Source organism: Aegilops tauschii, chromosome 1 (assembly GCF_002575655.3).
Source record: "Aegilops tauschii subsp. strangulata cultivar AL8/78 chromosome 1, Aet v6.0, whole genome shotgun sequence".
In the NCBI taxonomy this organism is placed as follows: domain Eukaryota; kingdom Viridiplantae; phylum Streptophyta; class Magnoliopsida; order Poales; family Poaceae; genus Aegilops; species Aegilops tauschii.
The window spans coordinates 496,556,148-496,583,553 of NC_053035.3; the positions used below are offsets into that span (position 1 = coordinate 496,556,148).

The 27,406-nt window shown below is 45.7% G+C and overlaps 3 protein-coding genes across 8 annotated transcripts; 2 read left to right on the plus strand and 1 right to left on the minus strand.

Annotated features, from left to right (window-relative positions):
* Positions 1-5,954: 5,954 nt before the first annotated feature.
* Positions 5,955-9,642, minus strand: LOC109762108 (uncharacterized). The gene is made up of 3 exons (XM_020320926.4): positions 9,330-9,642; positions 7,941-8,045; positions 5,955-6,888 (listed from the first exon to the last, which is right to left on the minus strand). Exons 1-3 carry the CDS (start codon positions 9,453-9,455, stop codon positions 6,364-6,366), a joined length of 756 nt encoding a protein of 251 aa, XP_020176515.1. The 5' UTR covers positions 9,456-9,642; the 3' UTR covers positions 5,955-6,363.
* Positions 9,643-16,488: 6,846 nt separating this feature from the next.
* On the plus strand, positions 16,489-16,995 carry LOC109762123 (uncharacterized). Its single transcript, XM_040398431.1, has one exon. The coding sequence runs from the start codon at positions 16,489-16,491 to the stop codon at positions 16,993-16,995; it is 507 nt and encodes a 168-aa protein (XP_040254365.1).
* Positions 16,996-19,808: 2,813 nt separating this feature from the next.
* Positions 19,809-23,434, plus strand: LOC109762134 (uncharacterized). Of its 6 annotated transcripts, none has more exons than XR_002232682.3 (6): positions 19,852-20,326; positions 20,401-20,507; positions 20,604-20,666; positions 20,888-20,956; positions 21,365-21,461; positions 23,120-23,434. XR_002232682.3 is itself a non-coding variant. In XM_073502695.1 (5 exons), exons 1-5 carry the CDS (start codon positions 20,219-20,221, stop codon positions 21,397-21,399), a joined length of 372 nt encoding a protein of 123 aa, XP_073358796.1. In that variant the 5' UTR covers positions 19,809-20,218; the 3' UTR covers positions 21,400-23,434. The 6 variants fall into 6 exon arrangements, 2 of the variants coding, with proteins under 2 accessions (XP_073358796.1, XP_073358786.1); XR_012188287.1 differs by having other exon boundaries at positions 20,411-20,507; XM_073502695.1 differs by having other exon boundaries at positions 19,809-20,326; positions 20,411-20,507; positions 21,365-23,434.
* The last annotated feature ends 3,972 nt before the right edge of the window (positions 23,435-27,406 follow it).

Below are 27,406 nucleotides of genomic sequence, written 5' to 3' on the forward strand. Positions count from 1 at the left end.
CCCCCACGAGGCCCGGCAGGACCCTGGCCGCACGAACCGGGACCAATGCTCACATTAGTCCCGGTTCGTGACTAAACCGGGGCTAATGTGAATATTGCCCTGTGACCAAAGCCCTGTTTTCTACTAGTGTAATGCCTCCAACCCCATTAGTACCGGTTGGTGGCTCGAACCGGGACTAAAGGTCTAACCTTTAGTACCGGTTGGTGCCACGAACCGGTACTAATGGGCATCGCACCCTTTAGTCCCGGTTCGTGGCACCAACCGGGACTAAAGGTCCCATTTGAACCGGGACTAATGCATGTACGGTGCCCTAGCCGCTCGAACCGGGACTAATGCTCACATTAGTCCCGGTTCGTAATGCAACCGGGATTAATGCTCTTTTCTGGCCGAGCCAAAACCCTGTTTTCTACTAGTGTGGTCAAATTCGCCATGAAATCCAAATCGGTAGCTCGAGCTTCCTGAGACGAGAGAGTACCTCACAGTAGCATAACGCAGAGCGTAACTATATAGAGCCTTTGATCTCTACAGGTGCCTATACAAAGCTGTCTGCCATTGTTTGCTCTAATCAAACAACCAGAAGTAACGACAACATATCAGAAGTAATCAAACCCATTAACAGTCGCGCAAGAGGCGGTCGATGGGCTGTCTTAATCATTTTTCGTGTACAATGCAATTCATGTATAGGTTTGGTGCTTTGTGCTGACAACAATTCTCTGATTGGCATCATTTGCAGTAACTGTGGTGATCCAGGACGCTTTCAAGATTACAAGTTCAGTAGTGGCAACTTGAACTTATGTAAGAATAAACAGAATTTTTTTTCATTCTGAAGAGTTTCCTAACTGTTGACTTAAGCCTTCATAGTTACATCGTTGGATTATGAATAAGAAGGTGCTAATTATATTTTGAGTGAATTTCTGGTGTGTATTATTCAGACTGGCCCTTGAACTAAATAAAGAGAAGTCAAAGATAGCGTGCAGTTGCAGGAGTTGGAATTTTGTTTCTTTGCTACTCCTGTCTGTCTCTGAAAAGCACTGATGCACCATCAATATAATAAGTTGTTGAACGATTCAAGAGGACTAACCTTGCTGTTGCATTTATCCATGGTTTATAGTATGCACAGGCATGCAGAGGAGGGGCACCCTGGGCGCGCCCCTGCCCCTAGTGTAAGGTAACCGGTGCTTGTTTTGTCTCTGTCACACAAAAATAACCCTCTATATTATTCATACTACCAGTGCTCTCGTCGCTGCAGAATATAAGAGAAAAACTGTTTAACCTGAGGGAAGAAAAATAACCCAATCTTGACATGCATCGTGGAGCCGTTCATAGGAGAAGCCAAAGTCTAGTCTACTGCAGAGAAGAAGCATGAAAACTTGTCCGACAGCACACATACATACATACATACATACATACATATAGCTTACGATCCCTTACCTAGAGATCTGCCAAATTTATCTCTGACACTATAGAAAATATTAAATCTCTTGATAGTTTACATGTACTCTGTATAAACTCCAACGCCGTAAAGCACAAGCAGGATGTAGGGTTTTATTTCTTCGGAAAGCCTGAACCTAGGTAAATCATATATCCCCGTTACCATCTTTCAACACATCTAGCTTACGATCCCTTACCTAGAGATCTGCGGAATTTATGTCTGACACAATGTCGTCCATGTTTACTAGTGAAAGAGTTGGTTATTAGAACCGATCAGAATAGCTTAATACATCTTAACGATTAGTGTTTGCATACAGCCTGCCAATAGAAAGCTCTTACCACACTCATGGGTTTAACATACAAAATTAATTACAAGAAAAGGTGTGGAATATTAAGCAGCGGATGCCTTATCTCATAGGCTTGCCTCTGATTCTAGTTTGTTATCTATTTCTGGTGCTCAACCTGTTTGTTTAGAGCAAATTCTTATGGGCTATCAACATGATGCAGAATCACTAGAGTTGTTATAGTAACTGACTGCCAGTCCAGATTTTAAACTACTCTATAAACTGCAAAATGGTGTGATCCAGTTCAAAAACTGCTTATGGATTGGTCATAATCCAGAATTACAAGAGTTTTTTTTTCTGCATTTCATTCTAGCACATTGGGTGGATATTCTGGATTTCCGGTCACTTATAAGTGAATTCATGGCTTATTTCATTGGCCTGGTATGAAAAAAATGATTAGGAATAGAGTAGCTTACTGTGTAGTTTTCTAACATGATAAGCTGAAAGAGTTCCTTACCATGGATTATTATCTCCTCTTCCTATACCAAAACTCCAAAAGGGGTCTGGGAGACTCTAACTATGGATTTCATCTCCGATTACCCAATTCTACTCAGTATGACTATATACTAGTAGTTATTAATAAGTTTACAAAGTATGAACACTTTATTCTACTGAAGCATCAATTCATAGGTCACAAAACAGTCGATGTGTTCATTGATAATCTACAAGTTAGATAGCATGCCTAAGTATGTTTTTTTTTCCACCGAGACCCTATATTTACTAGTTCCTGTTGGAAAACTTTCATTGAAAGGACTAGATGTGAACTTCTCACGAGCTCTGATTGTCATCCAGCCACTGGTGGTCATACTGACCAGCACTAGTAGAAAACAGGGCTTTGGTCACAGGGCAGTATTCACATTAGTCCCGGTTCAGTCACGAACCGGGACTAATGTGAGCATTCGTCCCGGTTCGTGCGGCTAAGGCATTAGTCCCGGTTCACCTGGGCCCTTTAGTCCCGGTTGGTGCCACGAACCGGGACTAAAGGGTGCGATGCCCATTAGTCCCGGTTGGTGGCACCAACCGGGACTAAAGGTTCTTTAGTCCCGGTTGGTGGCACCAACCGGGACTAAAGGTTCTTTAGTCCCGGTTGGTGCCACCAACCGGTACTAATGGGATTTGAGGCATTAGTACCGGTTCATGGCACGAACCGGTACTAAAGGTCCCATTTTCAAACTCTACCCCCCCCCCCCCCCCCCACCGCCTTTTCAGTTTTAGAAAAAACAAAAGAAAATGATGGAAATGTCAAAAAAATAAAATAAAATAAGTTTTCCATGTGATATGTGGTCTAGTTGTTGGGAAAATTAATAAATATGAATTTCGACTTTATTTGCAAAATCTTTCTGGAATTTCTTAAAATGGGCATAACTTTTGCATACGAACTCGGATGAAAAAGTTTTTTATATGAAAAATCATCTACTCGAAAAGTTACATCCGAATTTAACTGGGGGAACCCCGTTAAACATTTTTAAAATCCTCAAAAACCTAACAGAAAAAAAGTTACGGGGCTTTTAAGATCTGGAGAGGCAAAAAATGCAAAAAATTCAAACTGTGGTCAAACAATGGTCAAACTAATTATTCTAGAATATTAGTGTTACTAAATAATTATTTTAGTTTTTTTGAATTTTGGTCAAATCTGGTCAAACTGTGGTCAAACAGTGGTCAAACAATGGTCAAACTAATTATTCCAGAAATATTAGTGTTACTAAATAATTATTGTTTTTTAAAACAATAGTTTCAAACTCAAACAGTGAAATGTGTCACTTCATGCTCAAGCTAAATTCCTGAGGGTTAATAGGATTGACATCTTACTATTGTCAGGAAAACAACATGTGCAGACTTGGAAACGAGGGAGAATAGAACCCGGAAGTTAAGCGTGCTCAGGCTGGAGTAGTGAGAGGATGGGTGACCGTCCGGGAAGTTAGATGATTTGGAATGATGAGGGGTGATTAGAGATTAGAGGATAAATTGAGCAGTGATGAGGGGTGGTGATTAGAGATTAGAGGTTAAAATAATTCAGAAATTTGAAAATCAAAAAAAAAATTCAAAAAAAAATTCGCAAAAAAACTTTTCAAAAAAAAAATCATAAAATTTCCTTTAGTCCCGGTTAGTGTTACCAACCGGGACTAAAGGTGGAGCTCCACGTGGCCGCGGCCTTTAGTCCCGGTTCGTGTAAGAACCGGGACTAAAGGGGGGAGGCATTAGTAACGACCCTTTAGTCCCGGTTCAAAAACCGGGACTAAAGGCCCTTACCAACCGGGACAAAAGCCCCCTTTTCTACTAGTCCAGGTAAATCAACAGGTTAAATGCTATTTAAGATGCTTCATCAGTGGTCATCCTAAAAGTGGTCTAGATGGCTTTCAATATGTGAGCTCTGGTACAACACAAACTAGAAGGGTTGAGTGCGCTTTGTTGCGTCGTTGGGTTTCTTCAAAAAAATCATCACTCTGTTTCAAAATATATTGTGTATTACTTTTTTCAAAAGTCAAACCTTTTATGTTCAATAAAATTTATAGAGATAAATAGAAATACATAATATCAAATCGATATTTTTAAATTCCTCATGAAATGAATTTCCACACTTTTTTGCTTAATATTGTGGATGTTCATATTTTTGCTCTAAACTTGGTCGAAGTTGAAGAAATTGGAATTTCTACAAAACTAATACCCCTTATATTTTGGAACGGATGGAATATTTAGTTTGGCGGGTGCTGGAGATTACTTTTTAAAAAGTCAAACCTTTTAAGTTCAATAAAATTTGAAGAGAAATATATAAAAATCCATAATATCAAGTCAGTATTTTTAAATTCATCATGAAATGAATTTCCATATTTTTGTGTAATATTGTGGATGTTGATATTTTTTTCTCTGGACTTGGTCAAAGTTGAAGAATTGGACAAAACTAACACCCTTATATTTTGGAAAGGATGGAATATTTAGTTTGGCGGGTGGTGGAGATTACCTTTTTTAAGTCAAACCTTTTAAGTTCAATAAAATTTGAAGAGAAATATATAAAAAATCCATAATATCAAGTCAGTATTTTAAAATTCATCATGAAATGAATTTCCATAATTTTTTGTTTAATATTGTGGATGTTGATATTTTTGCTCTGGACTTGGTCAAAGTTGAAGAAATTGGCTCTGTCATTTATCATCTAGCTCTTCCCAGTGACAGCCGCATACACCCGGTCTTCCACATTTCTCAGCTCAAGTAGGCCATAACTCCTAATTTCCAGGTGCACTCTTCATTGCGAGATGCTGATGCTTATTCACAGTGTCCTCTGCCGCTCTGCGTGTGTTGTAGCGTCAGGTTCGCCAGCTTGGCAATCATGCAAATACCGCACGTGTTGATTGAATGGAACAAACGAGAACCTAATGCAGCTACCTGGGAAGATTTTGACCACCTGTATCAATGTTTCCCTCAAGCTCTGTGGCTTGGGGGCAACAATCCTACAAGGCCGGGCCGGGCCAGAGGCCTACCGGCCTGGCTCACTAATCCGAATTGGGCCCATTAAGACTTTTGATATATATACCTGCACCTTATCCTGTAACTGGTAGGAATGGATGGATGGCTGAAGGCCTAGCGCCTATAATCGTTGTAAGCTACTTCCTCTGTTCTGTAAGTCTTTATTTAGAGATTCCAACAAGGGACTACATACGAAGCAAAATGAGTAAATCTACACTCTAAAATATGTATATATACATCCGTATGTTGTAGTTCATTTCAAATCTCTAAAAAGACTAACATTTAGGAACGGAGGCAGTACAAGCTGTGAGGGTGGTTCGGAGGAACAACTTAATTTGAATTCGCCACGAAATCCATATTTGTAGCTCTGAGCTTCATGAGAGGAGAGAGTACCTCACAATAGCATATAGCAGAGCGTAACTACATAGAGAAACATACAGAAAACTTCACAGTGCTCTCATCACTGCAGAATATACGAGGAAAACTGGTCGTCTGAGTTAACCTGAGGGAAGAAAAACAACAGCGTCGAAAACTTGACTGCCATCGTGAAAGTTAAGATAGCATGAAAAACTTGTCCAACAGCATACATAGATACATATAGCAGCGCACAATATAAGTTAAGATAGAAAGGAATGCTTCAGCTTGTTGCTCCAAACCAAACAAGCATTTGTAATGCAAAGCAATACAAGAAGAATAACCATGCCAAGAAAACAAACATCAAATCAATGGAGGAAAAGACCCCCGCAATTGTATTACGGAGCCAAAATCATCACCCCCATAATCCTGGTGTAGTGTTCAAACACACACCACCAATTCATCATTCATGCAAGTGGTAAAAGGACAGAACGCACCTCCCCGCGATTCAAACTATCCTGATTTGTACATCTTCAGGCAAATAAAAGAACCCCGAACCCACATCCTATATGTTCCGCACGGTGAAAAAAGAGTCTCCTGTTACTTCACCCACCTACTTGGGCGCAGCGCCACGGTAAAAAGACAGAACCCACTCAGGTTCAACCTACACTACAGGTATTCGTTTGCACACTCTCACCTAAGCTCTTCAGTTGCTCTGCCAAAACCAGGTCACTCATGTTTTCTACATCGACTATTACCTTGTCAACCGCTCCTACTTCTTCGGCGCCGCTTCAGGGCCCTGCCCAGCAGCACTGCCCTTGCTCTGACTCTTCTCCTTGTCCTTGTCCTTGTCACCTTTCCTCTTGGAATGTTCGAGACGGTCCAACTTCTGCCTCTGGAACTCAGAGAACCTCTTGGCCTTTGCTGCTGCTGCCGTCTCCTCTATATCCCTGGTGCTCTTCCCCTCCACAGGCTTCTTGGTCGGGCTCTTGGTGGGTTCCTCATTGGCGGGCTTCTTGTAGCTGTAGAATGGGTTGCAGAGGTCCTTGATGCTCTGGATAAACGTGGCGCTGGGGTCTTGGCACGGCTGCCCCTGGATGTAGGAAAGGACACTTGCCCTTGCATGTTCATACCCATCCCTGACAGGTTCAGAGCCATCCTGCTCCCTGAGCCGCTTGAACTCAAAGTAGCCGATGCGGCAGACACCAACTGCTGTCACCCCAGTGCCCACAATCTTACCGCCCTTGATAAGCACCTTGCGGGCCAGGTCTGGTAGCTCAAGCCATTGGTCAATAGCCTGTTGAACCAAGAAAACAATCGACATTGTCAAACATAACATCTTATATTATGGGACGGAGGGAGTATCATTTTCATACAACAATATGAAACATCTAGCAACGATGTGGAACAATAGCAACACGACGCAACTTGTGGACATGATAACCTGTCAGAGTATAAATAGCAACAAGGGCGAGTAACATCCAAGAGCTCCGCCTATAAATACACCTCTGGTGATGATTCTAAAATGGCATGCAACATCCAAGAGCTCCGCCTATAGCAACAAGGGCGAGTAGGAACCAACATAGGCGTCATGCACGAAACACCACATCAAGCTTATACAATTCATCGCGGTATTAACATGTCGTAGAACATCCCTTGTTTAGACTAGTTCCCAAACAAGGAACACCTTGACAAAATTAAAGAGCAACAGGTGTAACGACGAGCCGACAAGTATCCAGGAACTTAGCACTCGGCATGGTAACTAGAGTAGAAGATCTCTCTGTGTCCCCCTGGTAATGATGAACTAAGAATAAAAGTAAAGCCAGCCAGGTAAAGAAGTTGCCAAGATATCCCTCAATTACACGGCAGAATGCACATCCTAATTGCACTCGAGGTCTGACCAGAGAGAACATACGTCAAGACACTGCTTGATGCACCATTTCACTCCATTTTGGTATTAACATGTTGTCACAGCATCCCCTGTCAGTTATATACTTGTACCTCCGTCTGAAAATGTAAGGCATTTTTGCAGGCTAGTTTAGCCAGCAAAAACGTCTTACATTTTGAGTTGGAGGTACTAGTTCCCAAACAAGTAACACCTTGACAGAATTAAAGAGGTACAGGTGTAACGATGGGTCGACAAGTGACCGGGAATTTAGCACTCAGCATGGTAACCAGACCAGAGTAGAGGACCTATCTGTGACCCCCTGGTAATGATGAACTAACAGTAAAAGTAAAGCCAGCCAGGTAAAAAAAAAAGTTGCCAAGACATATCGCTGAATTACACACAGAAGAATGCACGTCCTAATTGCATTAGAGGTCTGAACAGAGGTTTAAGAGAGAACATACCTGGAGTCCCCGCCTCACGCGCGTTGACATTGGTGGCTTGTCCCTGTGCCGGTTGCCTTCGTTGGGGTCTCGGCTGGCCGGATAGGGATCTGTTACGGTGATGCACTGAGACAGTAAAATTGAAAGATGGTTCAAGATCTGTTTGGGATGCATATATATAATAAATTTACTTGAAGCGTAGCACCAATACCAGTAGCATGCAGATAGACAAAAAAGGAAGCCCTTGGATAGGCCTTGAGAGAGAAGCAAGCAAGTAACTATATATGCGACTCCCTGCCATGAATCATGGCTGAGTACCTAGATATATATATATAGACAAGCTATGGCATGAAAAATCATGGCTGGGTGCCTAGCTATAGATATACAAAGACAAGCTCTTCCCCCAAACAGAATGATGGCAACTTATCATAAGAGATTCTGCTTTGCCGGTTGTATCTAATCTACTCGCTCCGTACGGAAATACTTGTCATCAAGATGAATAAAAGGGGATGTATCTAGATGTATTTTAGTTCTAGATACACCCCCTTTTATCCATTTTCATGACGAGTATTTCCAGACGGAGGGAGTAAGAAATAAGAGGAACAAAATCCAATTGCTTGGGACATAATAATAATAACAATCCAGCCAAGAAACGACAACCTGGAACAGTGCCTGCACGAAATGAAAGACCCCCATTACAGAAATTAAGGAGCATCTGTGATATAGAGGCTTTCACAAAGAAGCAAGCATAGAACACCTGCTTGGTGAAATGCAGGTAGAAGAAGAATGCCTGAACCCGATCAAGCTACCCTGCCCACACGAGGTACCCTGCTCTGCTTGGTGACTCCACTCCTTGGGCAGTTCAAAAGTTTTATTCAATATAATGGGGGCGAAATGTATTACATTACATTTCGCAGCAGAAAGAAGCACCCCCAAATAAATCCCGTTCGTCGTCTAAGGGACCCAATTCGGTACGGCGTTCCTGAGGGAGGCAGCAGGGAAGCCCACGAAGTTACGATTCCAGCCTAATAATTATCGGGGGATTTCGTGGTACGAACATCGCACCTAGTACTAGTAGTAGGAAACGAAACGAATCGAATCGTCGTCGTCAACGATGAACCAACCAATTTCGTCGCATCAAGAAAGAAAGAAGAAATTCCCCCACGGGGTGGTCTCAGAGAAGTTCCTCGCGGGATTCAACTAGTAGACAAATAATAGGTGTTGATTCCACCAAACAAATAAATCCCGTTCCGTTGCTCGTCTACAAGTAAAAGACCCAATTCCGTACGTACGTTCCTCACGGAGGAAGCGGCCAAGCCCAGAAAGTTGCGATCCAGCCCCTAACTATCGCGGATTTCGTCATCCAACATCACAGATTGATTCAGATGGAGCTACGGAAAGAAGATGTACCCCTTTACTTGGCGAGTAGAACACCCGGTACGGCATCGGCTTCTCCCAGTCCCAGGGGAGCCGAAGCCTGCCGTCGGCCCGCGCGGCCCGGAACCTGTGAGTGAGCTCACGAAGCTTGTCCGCCATCGGGCCTCTCCTCGCCGCTCGCCGCTCGACGCTCGCGCCTCCGCTCCGCTAGCTAGGGTTTGGTTTGGTAGGGTGGAGAAGGCGGAGGGAGGGGAAGGGAGCGGGTGGGGTTTGGGTGAGTGTGGCGGGGTGGCCGTTCTCTCTCTCTCTCTCTCTCTCTCTCTTCCTTTCCTTCCTTCCTTCCGCCGCGAGGCCACACCACACACACACACAGAAGGCAGAGGCTTTTTTTTACTTGGGCCGGGCCGGGCTGGGCTGGGCTGGGCTGCACGGGCCACGTTGGATGGGCCTGGCAACTTTCGTGCTTCAGCTTATTTTTTGCCGTGTGTCGGTGCAATTTGCCATCCTCGCATCACTAGACTCGCCGACCGTGTGGCACTTAACATTTGTCTGGGCAAATTTTTCAACCGATGAAGCCATGGACGGATTTTGAAAAATTCATACTCCCTCCGCTCCCAATGCATAGAGACTGCCTCAACTAATCTGGATCCGATCGATCTGGATACTTTACGGATCTGAAAGAAAATGACCAAGAATTGTTTTTATATGACCATGGATTTTTCAAAATTGTTCGCCGATTCAAAGAATTAATGTTCGTTCAATTCAAAAAAATCTTCACAAAATAAAAACAATTGTGGATTCGAGAGTATTCATAAATTGGAAAAATATTTGCAAATTCAAAAAAAACTTCATGAAATTCAAAAAGAACTCATTAATTTTTAAATGTTCGCCATGCAAAAAATGTTAGAACAGACCTAAGTCCTTTTCACAAAAAATAACAATGATAATAAACTGTTAGAAATAATGCGCATAGCCCATATAGAATTTCTGAAACCTCACAAAATCGAAAATTTACTAGATTTCAAAAAAATATTCCTGAATTCAACTTTTCTTTGAAATTCAAAAAAAACCTTCATGGATTCAATAAATGTTTGCTAAGTTCAAATAAAGTTCACACGTTCATTAAATGCATGTGAAAATAACAAAAAACACAAATTCAAAAACTATTTGTTAAATTCAAAAAATGCTCTCGGCTTTGAAAAGAGAGGTGGGCCTGGGACTTGGTCGGTGTCTGTGGTTATTTAATATTGACATGCTTAACGAGATTTGGATATTTGATATGAGATTACCACTAGCATATACACACTAACCATCACGCGGGATATTGGTTATGGGGCCCTCGTCATCGTATGTTCCTCTCAAAAGCTCTGTCAGATGTCACAATTGAGCGGCACGCGCCCGGGTGAGCGTAGTACTGCCTGTTGTGTATATAGAGGTCGGCTTGGTCCCGGCCGTCCACGCAACGTGCAGGAGCGCTTAGGGTGAGTGTGCCGGATAGGGAGGGAAGAGGAGGGAGCAGGTGGGGGTTTGGGTGAGTATGGCGGGGTCGGGTGGGGTTTTTCTCTCTTCCTCCCCTCCGCCCGCCGGGACAGCGAGGCGAGAGACAGAGGCAGAGGGGGCCGGCCCGGGCTGCACTGGCCGCATTCGATGGGCCTCGCAATCCTGCACTTGCTGTAATTATTTCAACAAATATTTAGCAAATGTTCTTGAATTCAAAAAAATCTTCACAAGATCAGAAAAGCTACTAGATCTGAAATAACATATTTGTGAATTCAACTTTTTTTGTGAAATTCAAAACAAAGTTCATCAATTCACAAAAAACTTCACTTCATGTGCTTTTTTCGATAAACCTTAATCAACCAACCAGAAGCAATGAGAACATATCAGAAGTAATGTAAGGTAACCGGAGCTTGTTTTGTCTTTGTCACACAAAAATAACCCCCTATGTTATCATACTACCAGTGCTCTCATCACTGCAGAATATAAGAGAAAAACTGTTCGTCCTAGTTAACCTGAGTGAAGAAAAACAATAGCGTCGAAACTGAAGAGTAACCCCAATCTTGACTTGCATCGTGAAGCAGCTCGCAAGAGAAGAAGCCAAAGTCTAGTCTACTACAGAGAAGAAGCGTGAAAATTTGTCCAACGGCATACATACATATAGCAGCGCACAGTATAAGCTACTCACTCCGTCCATAATATAATGTCAAAAACACTCTTGTATTATGGGACTGAGGGAGTAAAAGATACTGCAGAGTAGAAAGGAATGTTGCAACTTGTTGCTCCAAACCAAACAAGCACTTGTAATATAGTGCAATACAATACAAGATGAATAACCATGTCAAGAAAAAACACATCAAATCAAAGGAGGAAAATACCTCCGCAATTGTATTACGGAGCCAAAATCATCACACCCATAACCGTGGTGTGGTGTTCAAACACACACCACCAATTCATCAATTCATGCAAGTGGTAAAAGGACAGAACGCACCTCCCAGCGATTAAAACTGGGCCAAAATCACTGTTTTGACCTTTTCAACAATCTTTGTCAAACTAAACTTGATATGAAAGTATTTCACGATCTGGCCCTTTTAGCAACGCTACGGTCCGTGATGTTTCTGGGCCACACAAAAACACCGAGCTAGCTCACGTTGCTGCCCTGACCAACGGTCAGGACGTGGCAAGCTGGAAACGCCAAGCCAATTCGCGTTGTTGGAAACGTCAGGAGCCTTGGCGTTTCTTCCCCAGATACAAAGGCCGGGGCCTTTGGCGTTTCAGATCAGGCGCACCGTCAGGCGTAGCTGGCCTGAGTGGCGGTCAGAAACGCCAAACATTTTGGCGTTGTGAGAATGCTAGGCAAAGAAAAGACCCAACCCACCTCCTATATGTTCCGCACGGTCAAAAAGAGTCTCCCGTTATTTCCCCAGTCTACTTGGAGAAATTGGATTTTTTGCCCCACTTTACTTCTCCATTTGATCATTTGCCCCCCACCCCCCTGAAAGGCTACTGGGTGGGGCCTGGAGCCAATGTCATTGAGACAATCACAGGGCAAATCATCCAACCCCTTGTAAAGTAGGGCAAATCATCCAATCCCCCAGCCTACTTGGGCGCAGCGCCACGGTAAAAAGACAGAACCCACTTAGGTTCAACCTACACTACAGGTATTTGTTTGCACACTCTCACCTAAGCTCTTCGCTTGCTCTGCCAAAAACAAGTCACTGTCTTGTTTCCTGAGGCCTTAGAGCATCTCCAGCCATTGGCCCCACCAGGACGCATAAAAATCGCTCCCTGGAGGCGAGCCGGCGATTCGTTCGGCGCTGGGGCGGTTTTGCGCCCAGTCGTCGCCCCCAGTCGCCGATTTTGGCCCACTTTTGGAGCCCCATTTCGGCGAAAAAGGCCCAAATGGGCGAGAATAGGTCCATATTCGGCGTGGTTCGCCATGGCTCGGCGTTCAATTATCAACATAAATATTTTTTTATCACATATTTCATCACAGAAAATTCAAATACTTAACAAAATAGTTCAACAACAAATAGTTTAATACAAATTATATAGTTCAACAAATAAAAACTCATATTTCATCACACGTCGCGCCCGGTGTCGCCCTTGAGCCTCCATAGGTGCTCTATCAGATCTTGCTGCAGTTGATGATGCACCTGTGGGTCTCGGATCTCCTGACGCATACTGAGGTAGGCAGTCCTGCTCGCTCTCAATGATCATGTTGTGCAAGATGACACAGCAGGTCATGATCTCCCACATTTGATCTTTCGACCAGGTCTAAGCGGGGTACCGGACAACAGTAGCCTTCGAGACGATGTCGGTTCTTACTTTCACCCGCCCCGGCACCGAGCCACCTCGCCGCGCCTTTTCATTGCTCGCCAGCAGCTGGGCGAGGGCGGCGAGCACCATGAGATGCTCTTCTTCCTGGACGTCGGCCTCGGCTTCCTCCTCCAGCAGCGCGGCGAGCACTTCCTCGTCATCCGAGTCCATCGCCGAGGCAGGCAAATTGCCGAACACCTTGCGCGCGGTGGGAGTGCACCTGCCGCTAAACTGCCCCTCCGTGGCCGGAAACGCCCAGCTGGCCTCGGAGGGGTTGCCGCGGCGAACCTCTGCTATTTTTCCGGCGGGGAATGGCTATCTACCGGTGAAGGGCGGCGGGGCGGCGCCGGGATATACCTAGTGGCGGCCGAGAGCGCGGGGGGTGGGAGGCGAGTCGGGGAAGAAAATCTTGACTTTTCACCTGACGGCGTGGGCCAGCCGTGCTTTTCCCTTGCACCGGAGCCCCCAAGCGCCCCCCAGCGCGCCGGGTTCGGCCTGCGGCCGCCGGGCGGAAAAAAGGACCGAACCGGCGCTTTCCGTCGTCCTGGGGGCGCGACTGGACCGTTTTTTTGGCACTGGCGCCGAAAAAGTCGCCTGGGGGGCCTGTTGGGGGCGCGGCTGGAAATGCTCTTATACAATGCAAGGTGCTTAGGAGAGATGCTTGGAGAAACTAGTCAATGTGTGCGTGCAATGCACGTTAATTTGGAAGTATATTAAATGCATATGGATATTAAGTAGGATATTATTTGCGTGTTATTATGTGATTAGCACTATTTTTGGCATGAAATTAACTGCACGCTAAACGTGTTGACCGCTCGACATTGAAGTAGTCTAGATCGCTGGATTAACATGATTTGATGACCGAGATTAATTGAATCTGCCCCTTGGGTTCTTTTTATATGGTATAGATAGATAAACCAATATTTTCTTATGCACCGGTGCTTATTTGTACAGGGCAAGCGCTTAATTAGACGTCTCTCCTATAAAAATAGACACCAGTGCTTCAGAAACAAATCGGTTTATTTTCTAAGCACCTCTATAAGCACCTAGCATTGTACAAGGCCTGAATCAACTATACTTTATCCGGCGCTGCTCCTACTTCTTCGGCGCCGCTGCGGACCCATAGAGGACCTATAAGGGAATGGAGGGAGTACAATTCATTGCGGTATTAACATGTCGTAGAGCATCCCTTGTTTAGACTAGTTCCCAAACAAGGAACACCTTGACAAAATTAAAGAGCAACAGGTGTAACGACGAGCCGACAAGTATCCAGGAACTTAGCACTCGGCATGGTAACTAGAGTAGAAGACCTCTCTACAAACGACTGTCCATGCATGATTTTTGGACGATGGCTTTCTTGAACAGTGCAGATTTGTTGAACAATACTATCCAACGGATGCTGTTGTCCATCGTCCACAAATCATGCTGTTGTCTGTGTCGTCCACAAATCATGCTCTTTTCAAAATTCATACTCCCTCCGCTCCCAATGCATAGAGGCTGCTTCAACTAATCTGGATCTGAGGGAGTAGCTACTCTTTTTATATATAGTTTTTTGGCTGGTTTAATTATATCAATAAAAATATCTATGGATTTCAAAGAAAAATATATCATCATTTTTTTAAACGACCATGATTTTTCTTTTTAAAAAAATTGTTCACAGATTCAATGAATGTTCATTCAATTCAAAATATTATGACAGAAAATGGAAAATTCTTTCTGGGTGGGCTGGCCGCACACCTGGATGACGTTCTTTCGGCCTTCCTTTGCAAAAACAAAATTGTGGTACAAGTGAGGCTGAGAATTTTTTGGCAATTCTTCGGGTGAGTCTTCCGCCTCACTCGGTATACGATGGTTAGTCGGGCCCGAGCGAGATGTTGGGAAGTTTGAGCGACCGTGCGCAATCATTGGAGATTTTGCATGTACAGAACGATCGATCTAGATACTTTATGAATCTGAAAGAAAATGACCAAGAATTGTTTTTATATGACCATGGATTTTCAAAATTGTTCACAGATTCAAAGAATGTACGTTCAATTCAAAAAAATCTTCACAAAAAAAATTAGTGGATTCGAGAATATTCATGAATTTGAAAAATATTTGCAAATTCAAAAAAACTTCATGAAATTAAAAAAGTCATTAATTTTTAAATGTTCACGATGCAAAAAATGTTAGAACAGACCTAAGTCCTTTTCATGAATAATAATAATAAACTGTTAGAAATAATGGGCACAACCCATGTAGAATTTCTAAAATCTCAAACTAGGCTCAGGAATAAATTTTCTGAAATATCAAGCTGGGCTCACAAATAAATAGCAAGTGGTACCACCCCAGAAGTCGAGGAGGTGTGAGACCTTTTTATACAGTGGGTTCTCTGCACCACATTCAGTGAGGTGTGAAAGAGAGAAATAGAAGACCACACGCACGCGCTCGCTCGCCTCGTCTCGCTGGGCTCGGACCAGGGCGGCCCGCGGGTGCGACATGCGTGTGGATGGTCCGCTGAAATCCGGTCCTGTACCTTGCAGCGGTGCAACTTCCCGCCGCCATTTTATTTTTTGATGTCTTGGCCAACAAGTTAAATATTTCTTGTCCGGAGAATATACGATTTACAAACTAAGTCGGTTTGAGACTGTGATCGCAACTGATTCAAAGGTTCAACGGTGACGATTGCAGCTCGGGGGTTCTAGTCCTTAGTGACACATGCACGAAGACTTTTGAACTATCATCAATAAGGTCAGGTCACCTCTAGTATGGGAGCAACGACGATGACACGTCTTCCTATATACTTGTAGCTGGTCCTAGTGAGTTCTCGTCATTTTGCATGGTCTCCGTAACCTCCATGATTCAAGCAAGGCAAACCGTCGTGGAGAGCATGATCTTAGGCTTTGCTGGCATCCTCAACGAAAGGGGGAATGTTGGTGCTAGAACTGGCGGATCTTGAATAGGTGGCCCCGAGCTGGTAATCTTAACACTATGGTAATAGGAAGTAAAAGGGACATAATATTTACACAGGTTCTGGCCCTCTCGAAGAGGTAAAACCCTACATCATGTTTGCATTATATTTATTATGGATAAGAGCATCTCCAACCGTGGTTGTAAAAAACGCGCGCGCGGTAAAAGTTGGTTTTGGCGCGCGCAGGGCGGTTTGGCGCGCTCCAGCTGGCGCGGGAAAGGAAAGCGCGTGCGGCGTCCAGCGCGCTTTATAAATGCAGCGTCCGCCACACGTCCTCGCACCGCTCTCCACCTCGCCACGCGCCCCTGCCGCTGCTCTCTCCCCGCTCTTTCTCGCCCCGCCGCCGCGCCGCAGGGGAGTTTCGGGCTACCGCGGCGTCCGCGCGCCCCCCTCGGCTCCTTCTCCACCGAGATCCGGTTCGGCAACATGCGCCTCAGCCTCGGCACTTTCGAGACCGCCCACGAGGCCGCCGGCGCGTACGACGCGGCGTCGTCGCGCCTTCGGCGGCCTCACAGGGACATGAACTTCCCCGAAGTGCCGACGCAGGAGATGGCGCAGGAGCTCGCGCCTCCCCCGCGGCTCGTCACCGACGAGGATCGTCGCGACAACTGGAGGCGGGAGCGCCGTCTCACCCTCGCCGAGATGGACGAGGAAGCCATGGAGCAGTGGTGCCAATGCTTCCCGCAGGACGTCATCAACGAGCGCCAGTTCTTCGCGCAAAGGAGGGCCGAGAGGGAGGAGAGGAGGGCGGAGCGAGCCGCCTATCGCGAGGACAGGCGTACGCGGAAGGAGGCCGCGCTCTTCAACATCGAGCTAGGAGAAGCGTCGTCCTGGGACTCCGAGGACGATCAGTATCTTGAAGCCTTCATTCAGACGTCGGAGGAGGACATCACCGAGGCGGAGTCGGAGTCGAAGGAGTCGGACGAGGAGTAGTCGGAAGAGGAGTAGTAGTAGAACTATCTTTTTTGTTAATCTATCTATGCTAGAACTATCTATGTATCGTTTTATCTATCTATGTATCTTTTTTTATTTAATCTATCTATGCCTATCTATGAAGTTTCAAGTCGGAGTCGAGTGCGTATCTAGTTGGAGCAGATGGAGAAGATGACTAAAAAAAATTTAGCGCGTCTGCTGGAGCGGCGCGCGCGTGCTACGTTTTGTAGCGGTCGCTGGAGCCAGCACACCGCGGCGCGCAAAAACTGGCTACTCCGACGCTGTAAAAGGTTTTTTAGCGCGCTGCGTGTTGCACGCCTGTTTGAGATGCTCTAAGGTACAAAGTACAAAATCATCTACCTCAAAATCGTTTGAGTGTGTTCAGTCTAAAAACCTTCAGCGTGCCCCGACGCTGATGTACTTGCTGGAGCATGTCAAAAACTCGTCCAAGAGTCGAGCAACTTAACCCCATGTCGCCGCCCTCGCCAAAGAAATCTTACTCAACCGAGCTTGTAAAAACTACAAAAAGACTCGAGCAACTTAAGGCCGTGTCGCCGTCGATGCTTGTGTGGTCAGGCTAATGTGTATGGGAATATGCCGTCCGCCCGTTCGGCCGATTGTTTCACGGCAATGAGAGGAGGTGGAGCTTCACACGCACGCATGTGTCACCATTCGCAGGATCTCATCAGCGCCAGTTCCATCAGGCTGTCCTCCTGACACGAAACACCTCGGGGTGATGAGAATGAGTAGAGCATGCACATCAGACGTTGGAGAAAATCAATGACACGGTTCCTCTACTCTGCACCAATCTGCTACTCTCTCCACGCCACCTTATTATTGCTCTAAAATCATGCAATCAACTTTTTTGTGACCACTAACACCTAAACCAGATTAATAAGCCATGAACTCGAATGTAGGGCTGGAACTTAGTCGTTGTTCAGTCTTCAGCTCCACCCAAAACAACTCTGCCCAGGTGCACTCCAAGAAGGCATGTGTGCCATAGTTTCCTCTACTCTGCACGGTTCGTAGAACGCAACCCTCCCCCCTGAAGCTCGAGGCCCTACCATTATCCACACTTCTTGCCACCAATGCTCTGTAGGCAGATCGTACGGTGAACTTTCCAAATTTTCTTGAGATTCCAAGCCCACGTGTCGTCACCAAAATTCTCAACTAGGAGCAACTCCAACGGGCCAACCCAAATGGACGACGCATTTGTTCGTTTTTATCCGTTTGGGTCGACCGTCTGTCCGGCGTCCCCCTTTTTTACATTTGGGTCGGCAGTGCGCCAACGCGCCGACCCATTTCATGTCCGCACTCAATTTTTTTAAAAGGCCAGCCGCCATAGATCATGTCGGCACAATGCCATCGCCGGCATACATTGCCGGTTTCAAAAAATATCACCACACAGTTCATGCTGGCGCACTCGCCAGCAGCCGGCACACATGCCAGCACATAAAAAAGGGTGGGACTTGAGTTCGACCACGTCATCGCGGCCCCGTGGTCATGCCAGCACACAAGCCGGCATACAAAAAAGGAAGGCGCTCGCCGCCACGAGATCACTCGTCGGTGAAGTTGAGCATATCGGCCTGCATCTTCTCGAATCATGGTCTCTTTCTTGACGACACGGTGTTGAGATCCACCTTCATTATCTCCATCCTGGTCATCATGCTCGCGAGAGCCACTTCTTTCGTCTTGGTCTTGGTCCTTCATCTCAAGCATCTTGGCTTGCTTCTCCGCGTCCATCCCAAGCCTCCTCCTTTGGATCTCCATGAAGGCGTTCATTTGCTATTCTTTGAAATGCCGGCGCTCCTCCTCCCTTGAGTCATTCTTGCTCATCATGCCCTCCACGCTTGCGACCAAGGCGTTCGATGCCGCATCCCGCTTGTCCTCCTTCTTGGAGTTGGTCTTCCCCCGCGGCCGTGCCGGCTCGCCGTCCCCAACCTCCTCCACGACTTGCTTCCCCCCACGCGACTTGAGGGCGGCATATTGCGCCTTAAACTTCTCCTCGTCTTTGATGACCCTAAAGCAATGGGAGAGGTTGAAGCACTTGCCATTGTGTTGGACCTTAAATGCCTTCAAAGCTTGAAACGCCGACAAATGTATTTCACGCAAGCATATTGGCAAATGGTATGCAAATGAACACACAAGCATTTAAAACAATACAGAGGCTAGCCAACTCGCTTGGAGAAGGCTCCCCCGATTTCAGCCTTCGTTGGCCGTCGGATGCTGGTCAACAGGGTCGTCTGCGTGCTGCTTCCTGTTGGATCATCGCGTCTTGCATCACGTCTCGTTTTGACCGGCCGATGAAAACGATGAGGCGAATGACGTGTGGGCTCATGGCGAAGGGCGATAGGCTGGGTCAAACATTTCTGGGTGTTCGCGCGGCCTCTCCTCATGCGCCGCGTGCGCCTGCGCGCGTCGGGCGCTCCCTCTTTTGCCGTTCGCTCCTTTGGCTGGTTGGCAGCCGCATATGAACCCGTTTCTGCACCCGCGGTTGTGTTGTACCGATGACGGGTGGGCCTGTGCTGCCCTTGGTCCCGCTCGTCAGCTGCATTAGCTGCATGTCACACGGTGTGGTTTGGTTTCCGCGGGTCAACCATTTTTGGTGGGTCGTTCCCCACGCCCTGCGCACGTCGTGCGTTGTGGCGATAGAGCAGAGGGGTCAGCCGGTGCGTGTGCACCCGGCTTCTGCGCCTGCGGATTCTTTCCACCGTATGACTCGTGGGCCAGGTTCATCTATGGTCCTACACGTTGGTGAGTGGTGTTCGTTCGGTCCATGTCCAGTCGCTTCGTCCGGGTTGGAAGGAGTTGTTGCGCTGCACCGTGGGCTGCTTGGTGCCTAGCTGACTCCTGCGCTAGGTCCTGTCTCATCCTGTGGTGTACCATTGGCCATTGCCATTCTCTCTGGTCTTTTATCACCATTTTTTTTGCCGCACGCCGCTGCTCAAGGGCCCGCGTAGACGGACGGTCCCATTTGTCTGTTGGATGGGTGTATGCTGCGTGCGTCTGCCCCTCCCTCGCTGCCGGCGTACTGTGGCTGATGCACGGACCACACCGACGTGCGAGCGCCGCGGCATGGTCGCGCGCGATAGGGCCCCTGAGGACGAGGCGTGCGCGTCCACGATCCTGGTGACGGCTGGAGGGAAGCCCCGGGAGCTGCCGTTCGCGCTGCTGGCGGAGCGGTGGATGGTGGTGGCCTTGGTGGGGGCCACCGCGGCGCGGGATGGGGATGAACGCGGTGGCGGCGGCGAGCGAGCGGGAGAACACACTGCTCTCCTTTGGCCGCGCTGCCGACCACGCGGCCGTCGCCATGGTCGAGTTCGACGTCCAGGTATATACAGACACAAATGAAGCTAGCCTCCGCTTGAATTTCCCATCATTAGTTCGCAATTGATACGCTGTTAGCTTGTTTAAGCTTGGACTCTCGTCGGCTCGTCTCGCTTCCTTCGACTGTACTCTGCTGCGATCTATTGTGGTGACCCTTGTTTGCTCGATGGGCGACGCTGGTTCAGGTTCGTCCTGCTCGTCTTCTTGTGTTTTTCACCTCACCTCTCTCTTTGCTTCGCCTACTAATCTCGCATGCTTGGGCTCGTTTCGTCCATGCGCAGTTTGTTTCGACTTGCCGTTGTCGCCTGCGTCGACGCGTGTGTCTTTCTGTCCTTCGCGTTCAGGTTTGTGCACGCCACTTCTGCTCGCCTATAACCTGTTCGATGAAATGCGTTTGTGCTAACATTTGTTCTTCGGTTTACTCTGTTTTCTTCGTTTTCTTCCTTCCTAGCTCTGGTAAATAGGTTGTTCTTTTCCTTTTCTGAACCACGAGTGTTTCTTGCTTGCATCTGCATCTTTGCATGCCGTGGTTGTTTTCTGACCGGTTCTTTTCTATATTTCGTAGGTTGTACGATCTCGCCCGTTGCTGCGTTCACGTTCTGCTCGTTGCTTCGTCTCTGTTTTACTCATCAAGGTTTGCTGATCTCCCCTCTGTCTACCTTCCTATTCTGCTTTCTTTATGTACTATCATGTTGGCTATCCTACTGGTTGTTTCTGTATGTACTATCATGTTATCTTAGCCTACTAATCGTTTGAATATATTTAGCTATCTTTCTAACAATAGCCCATCAAGCTAGCAATATTTCATAAGCAACACTTATTATACTAGAGATTGACGAGTATGATATAAATAGTTTAATTAAATAGCTGCCGTGATATGGAAAATTCATGTATTTTCTGTTGCTGTTCAAGAGTATGCCTGTTAAGAGATTCAGTTGCCATGGTTCCCTGGGCAAGATTCAGTTTTACATGGATTATTCTAGATAAATTCAAGTTATTTGCGTTGGGACACCTAAGCTAACATTTACACCTTTCTATTTAGGAGATGGCAGCAGTATATACAAAGTATATCACTGATTATTTGTAGAGTTCATTCTGGATAGGAACAGAACTGTTATAGCTGATGTCAACACGTCAAGGTGAGTTTCACCCAATCCTTCTTCACTCCTCTCTCCCTCTCTCTCTAACTCTGCAACTCTGCAAGCTTATGTAGTGTGCTCTGCTCCAATGATTTTTAATTGTTGTACATAAATATCTCTTTTTCATTTCCTATGCTGAAAGGAATGGTAATGCTTATGTTTTACTATTTGTAAAATTAACATATGCCAGTTGGCTTCTTCAGGTGGCTTATTGTTGATTTTATTTTCTTGTCCGCCTCTATGAAATTTTTGAAGGACTTGTCAATCCAATGGATTATGATGCACGATGTTGAATTAGATATGGCTGCCAGTATGCAGGCCATCTTGAGTGTCTCATCTAGATCAATGGGAACAAGAAAGTACACATATTAGGAAACTGAAATGTGACAACACTTATTTTCGTCTAGATGACTGCCAGTATCCACGATGTTGAATTTTTGTCAGAATAGCGTACCTAAACAGTTGGTTGTTCGTCTAGATTAAAAACCCAGCTATAAGAATGGGTTGACAGCATTGGTTGACTCTATTGGCACTTCAATGTTGTCCAGATTCATCATTTTTTTGCCATTGATTTTCCAGATGGTATTTCATAGGCTTCTTATTAGTGACTTCCAACTTCCATACGAAGCATGAGTGAATTTCTTGTTTCAAATATTGATTTGTTGATTACGGACACTAATTGACACTGTGACCTTGATGCTTGATAGAATTGCATCAATGAATTTCTTCTTTTCTTGTTACTTGCTTTGCTCAATGTATATCTTGGTCTGTTATTGCGTGACTTTGCAAATGTAAAACTGAGGCTTTTCGGCCTTGGTAATTTTGATTCTTGTCATGTTCAGGATTCAGACGGTTCTGAAACCACATTCATAGTTTTTATTTAGGTTTGAGTTGCACAATAACAAAATCGATGATTGTTTACTTATGGATGGTAATATATTTACTTTCATTGGTTTTGAAGTTATAAGAAGGTCACCATGACAATTGATATTAAGGTTTAGTAGTTCTACTCATTTTTATTCTTTGAGATACTCCTCCAATGCAATTTATTTTCATCGGTTTTGAAGTTATAAGAAGGTCACCATGACAGCTGATATTAAGGTTTAGTAGTTCTACTCATTTTTATTCTTTGAGATACTCCAAGGCAATTTTGATGCAACATTGGATATTTCCACAGCTTTAACCTTATGCCACAATTGCTTTTGTCTTATTTCAGTGTGTTTGTTTGCCATCTTTATGTGCTCAGGACCAAAAGAATTGCTAATCTTGCAGTTTTAATAGACGTACATTCTACAACATGGTAAAAAATAAGGGGAGCTTTTAGACGGCCTGTAGGTTATCATATGAAATCCGGTTAAATTTTAGGAAGGTTTAGGAGTATCTCCCTTTTTTGTATAAATTTGGCTCCACAATTGCTTAAACAATAGCTAGGTTCTAGAACAAACCTGCTACGAATAATTGCATTGTTACTTCAGTGAAAAGTTCCCGGGCATTCTATGTGTCCCTCTGGACTTGGTTGAAAGTATTCCTTTTGTTATCCAGTTTCTCACTAAGCATGTTACCTTTGTTGCTGAATTTTGCCTACAGTTTATGTATATTAGACTCACATGATTACTTGATGGTTGATGTGGATTGTACAACTTGGAAAACACATCTAGGATATTCAAGTTGTGTGTGGCGCCCGGGAGAAAGCTTTGCTAATCCATTCAACCACTTACATGAGAATCCAGTGCCGCAGGTGACTCATTCATGCAAGAACTGTTGTTAAGTTTTTCCTTTTCTCCTTTGATTCTACAAGCCGCAAAGGAGTGAAGGGTAGAAAATATTTCCATTCTCGTTGAATTGGTGGGATTGTCACCAAGTAAGTGCTCTAGATGTTTCTATTTTAGAGCAAGAAGCCAAATCCGCTTGTTCATTGTAAATCTTGGAAAACTTGTTGTTTATTGTCACTTCCATATCTGTTAGCCCATCCATTGCAGCAATGTGCTTGTTTCTTCACTTGATTTCTTGTTTCATGTTTGCACCTCTATTACAGTAGAAAAACTTGTCATAAACATTGTTTGACCAGTTCCCTTCAAAAAAGAAGAGATGGCTATAGAGAGTGGCTCCATCGCTGAGAGATGACAAACGCTATGCAAGGCATTGTCTGTTCAGCTACTTTAAAAAATGAAGGAATTACAGTGCATCAGACCTATAAAGGGGATGTGTAGGATAAAATGCTATGGTTCCAGACAAGTGAGAGGGGAGAGACAAAGCGTGACTTGGATTCCTAAGTTCCAACCAATGTAGCAAAATTGTAGAGAATGCCCGCATTTTGAAAACTTTGATCACATAGTTTGAGGCTATGTTTCTTTCAAATTTTGTGGACGGGGCGTCGACCCGTTGGCTGGGCAGCTAAGGTTGCTGCCAGCCCACCACCCGAGTTCAAGTCCTGACCTGGACACGTGGTGCTCGCGGAGTTTCTCCTATAAAAAAATGCCAACGAGGGTTAGCCCTTGGGTTGGTCTCATTTTTTTCCTTTCAAAATTTTATTATTAAGAGGATCCTTATTATTGTCAAATTGTCAAGCATTTTTTTCAAATAACTCTTGGTTTGAAATGGGACCTTGCGCCATGCAACAAGTAATGTTATTTTAGCATTATTACTAAACAAAACCAACAATAGAAACATTGAATAAACAAGAATTGACCTGAGTTAATGTGTCAGCATGCTAATCATATTTTCAACTAAAAAAATGTTTTCTTAACTGGTCTATACATGTTACACAAATATGATTCTTTTTTCAACCTCATATTTCTCAGCATGATAAACATATTTTCAATATAGCATGATTTAACACATGGGCTTTCTACTACCAATATTGAATATGTCCTTGCAAAATAAAACTATTTTCATCGACAACATGTATTTAGCGGGTCTCTGCGCCATTTGGCGCAACGGGTCAACTAGTAAACTTGAAGACACAAAAGAGGGCGGCTTGCTAGCATACCATGTCTTGCATGCCGATGCCGCTCACGGGGCGGGCCTTGACGCTATCAAGAGTGGCACAAAACTTGTTGCACTCTTGGATCACCCTCCATCGCTTCGAAATGGACACCCACCCGCGCGTGCTCACTATTTGGTAAGGCGGAAACTTCTTGCGCTCATGAAACTCCTGGTGGACACGAATCCAAAAAGTTGAATGCTTTTGTTCGGTGCCCGTCTTGGGGTCTTGCCCAATGACTCGCCAACACTCGCAAAGAAGCTTGTCCTCGGCCGCCGTGTATGCCATCGTCCGCTTGCTCTTGCGCTTCGGCTTTGGCACGACAGCTTGGTTAGCGAGCTCGTCCTCGAACACGCATGAAGCCGTCCAGGTCCATGCCGACCTGATCACGCATGAAGGCCGCCTGATCTTGATCGTAGCCAGCGGACGGCGTGAACGCCCCTTGGCCGTCCTGCCTTTGTGTCTCGTCGGGATCGTAGCCAGACCCCGGCGCACCACCCTCGAAGATCAGGTTCTGCATGTAGTCCTCGTCGCCGGCGGCCGGCATTCCGTCGAACAGGTTGCGTGCGCCCAGCTGCACGTCGGCCGGCATCTGCCGCGCGCGTTTCCTCGCGCCTCCAGATGACGAGCAACCGGCCACCGGTGTGGCGTTGAGGTCGATGGGCGTGGGCGTGGAAGGCGCTACCACGCTCACGTCGGGCGAGCACTCACCGGAGAGGCGGGAGGCCTGCGGGTACACATGGAAGCCGTGCATTGGGGGGCAAGCCGATGCGCGGGGCGAGTCGGGCAGTACCATCCGAGGGAATGCGGATGAGCCGGTGCTGGCCGCGACGGCCACGGCGGCGCTGACGAGGCCATGCTAGCAAGGGTTTAACCCTATCATATAGAGCGACTCCCTCGTTGCCGCCGCGACGCGGGCGTTGGTGACCTCCTACTGCGCGGCGGCGGCGACGGCGGCAGCCGCGACGGCTTCATCCCTCGCGTCCGAGGCGTGCCTCCGGCCCTTCCTCTTGGCCGACTCCCTTGCCCGTTGTTCGGGCGTCAGCGCCTTCTTTGGCTTGGGCGTGGCGGCGGTCTTGTGCGGGGCGCGAGGCTTGCCTTTGCCGGAGGGGGCGGTCGTCATGCCGGACGAGGCGAGGGAGGCGAGGCCGGCGGCGGCGTCGAGGTCGAGGTCGTCGTCCATGGCGGGGGTGGGGCGGAAGCGCACGGGAGGGAGGATTTTGGGGAAAATGAAGGGAAATGGTGGAGGCTGCCACCGACCAGCGGGCCCGGTGGAAGGGGAGTAGGCGCACACGCGCGCGTCCGTCTCGTATCCGCGCCGACGCAAATCTGGCTCATAAATGGGCCGGGAATGGGTCGGCATGCGGACCCGCGTCCATTCGGGTGGGCGCGTTGGGCCGCCTTTTGTGTCCACTAGTAGAAAAAGGGCCTTTAGTCCCGGTTCTGGAATCGGGACTAAAGGGTCGTTACTAAAGCCTCCCCCTTTAGTCCCGGTTCTTACACGAACCGGGACTAAAGGCCCTCCACGTGGCCGCTGCCTGGAGGTCCACCTTTAGTCCCGGTTGGTAACACCAACCGGTACTAAAGAAAATTTTATGATTTTTTTTTGAAATTTTTTTTGAAATTTTTTATTTTCAAATTTCTGAATTATTTTAACCTCTAATCTCTAATCACCCCTCATCACTGCTCAATTTAACCTCTAATCTCTAATCACCCCTCATCATTCCAAATCATCTAACTTCCCGGACGGTCACCCACTAAAGAAAATTTTATGCTTTTTTTTGAATTTTTTTATTTTCAAATTTCTGAATTATTTTAACCTCTAATCTCTAATCATCCCTCATCATTGCTCAATTTAACCTCTAATCTCTAATCACCCCTCATCATTCCAAATCATCTAACTTCCCGGACGGTCACCCATCCTCTCACTACTCCAGCCTGAGCACGCTTAACTTCCGGGTTCTATTCTCCCTCGTTTCCAAGTCTGCACTTGTTGTTTTCCTGACAATAGTAAGATGTCAATCCTATTAACCCTCAGGAATTTAGCTTGAGCATGAAGTCACACATTTCACTGTTTGAGTTTAAAACTATTGTTTTAAAAACAATAATTATTTAGTAACACTAATATTTCTTGAATAAGTAGTTTGACCACAATTTGACCAGATTTGACCAAAATTCAAAAAAACTGAAATAATTATTTAGTAACACTAATATTTCTTGAATAATTAGTTTGACCATTGTTTGATCACAGTTTGACCAGATTTGACCAAATTCAAAAAAACTGAAATAATTATTTAGTAACACTAATATTCTTGAATAATTATTTAGTAACACTAATACTTCTTGAATAAGTAGTTTGACCATAGTTTGACCAGATTTAACAAAAATTAAAAAAAAAAACAGAAATTTGAGCATAACTTTTTTTTCTTTTAGAATTTGAGGATTCTAAAAATTTGCAAACAGGCCGTAGGCGGTCAAAATCGGATGCGGATTTTCGTGTTGAACATTTTGATATATTATACTTTTTTTACATCGTATGCAAAAGTTATAGACGCTTTACATTTTCCTTACACTTTTTGCAAAACATGTCCAAATTTAAGTTTTTAAATTTTCCTAACTAGTACATGTAGTAACATAACTACATCTGGAAGGATTTTAATTTTTGAAGTTTTTATCATTTTCTTTTGCTTTTTACAAAACTGAAAAGGCGATCCAAAGGGGGGGAGAGTTTGAAAATGGGACCTTTAGTACCGGTTCGTGCCATGAACCGGTACTAATGCCTCAAACCCCATTAGTACCGGTTGGTGGCTCGAACCGGGACTAAAGGTCTAACCTTTAGTACCGGTTGGTGCCACGAACCGGTACTAATGGGCATCGCACCCCGGGACTAATGCCTGTACGGTGCCCTAGCCGCTCGAACCGGGACTAATGCTCACATTAGTCCCGGTTCGTAATGCAACCG

Excerpts from the sequence above, each read along its gene's own strand:
- LOC109762123 (XM_040398431.1), top strand. The coding sequence starts at position 16,489 with ATGCGCCTCAGCCTCGGCACTTTCGAGACCGCCCACGAGGCCGCCGGC.
- LOC109762108 (XM_020320926.4), bottom strand. The coding sequence starts at position 9,455 with ATGGCGGACAAGCTTCGTGAGCTCACTCACAGGTTCCGGGCCGCGCGG. Across the intron at positions 8,046-9,329 it reads TCTACTCGCCAAGTAAAGGG|TGCATCACCGTAACAGATCC; the intron begins GTACATCTTCTT and ends TTACTGTCTCAG. Across the intron at positions 6,889-7,940 it reads GCGTGAGGCGGGGACTCCAG|GCTATTGACCAATGGCTTGA; the intron begins GTATGTTCTCTC and ends TTGGTTCAACAG.
- LOC109762134 (XM_073502685.1), top strand. The coding sequence starts at position 19,981 with ATGGGTGTATGCTGCGTGCGTCTGCCCCTCCCTCGCTGCCGGCGTACT. Across the intron at positions 20,327-20,410 it reads TGGTCGAGTTCGACGTCCAG|CTTGGACTCTCGTCGGCTCG; the intron begins GTATATACAGAC and ends AGCTTGTTTAAG. Across the intron at positions 20,508-20,603 it reads GATGGGCGACGCTGGTTCAG|TTTGTTTCGACTTGCCGTTG; the intron begins GTTCGTCCTGCT and ends GTCCATGCGCAG.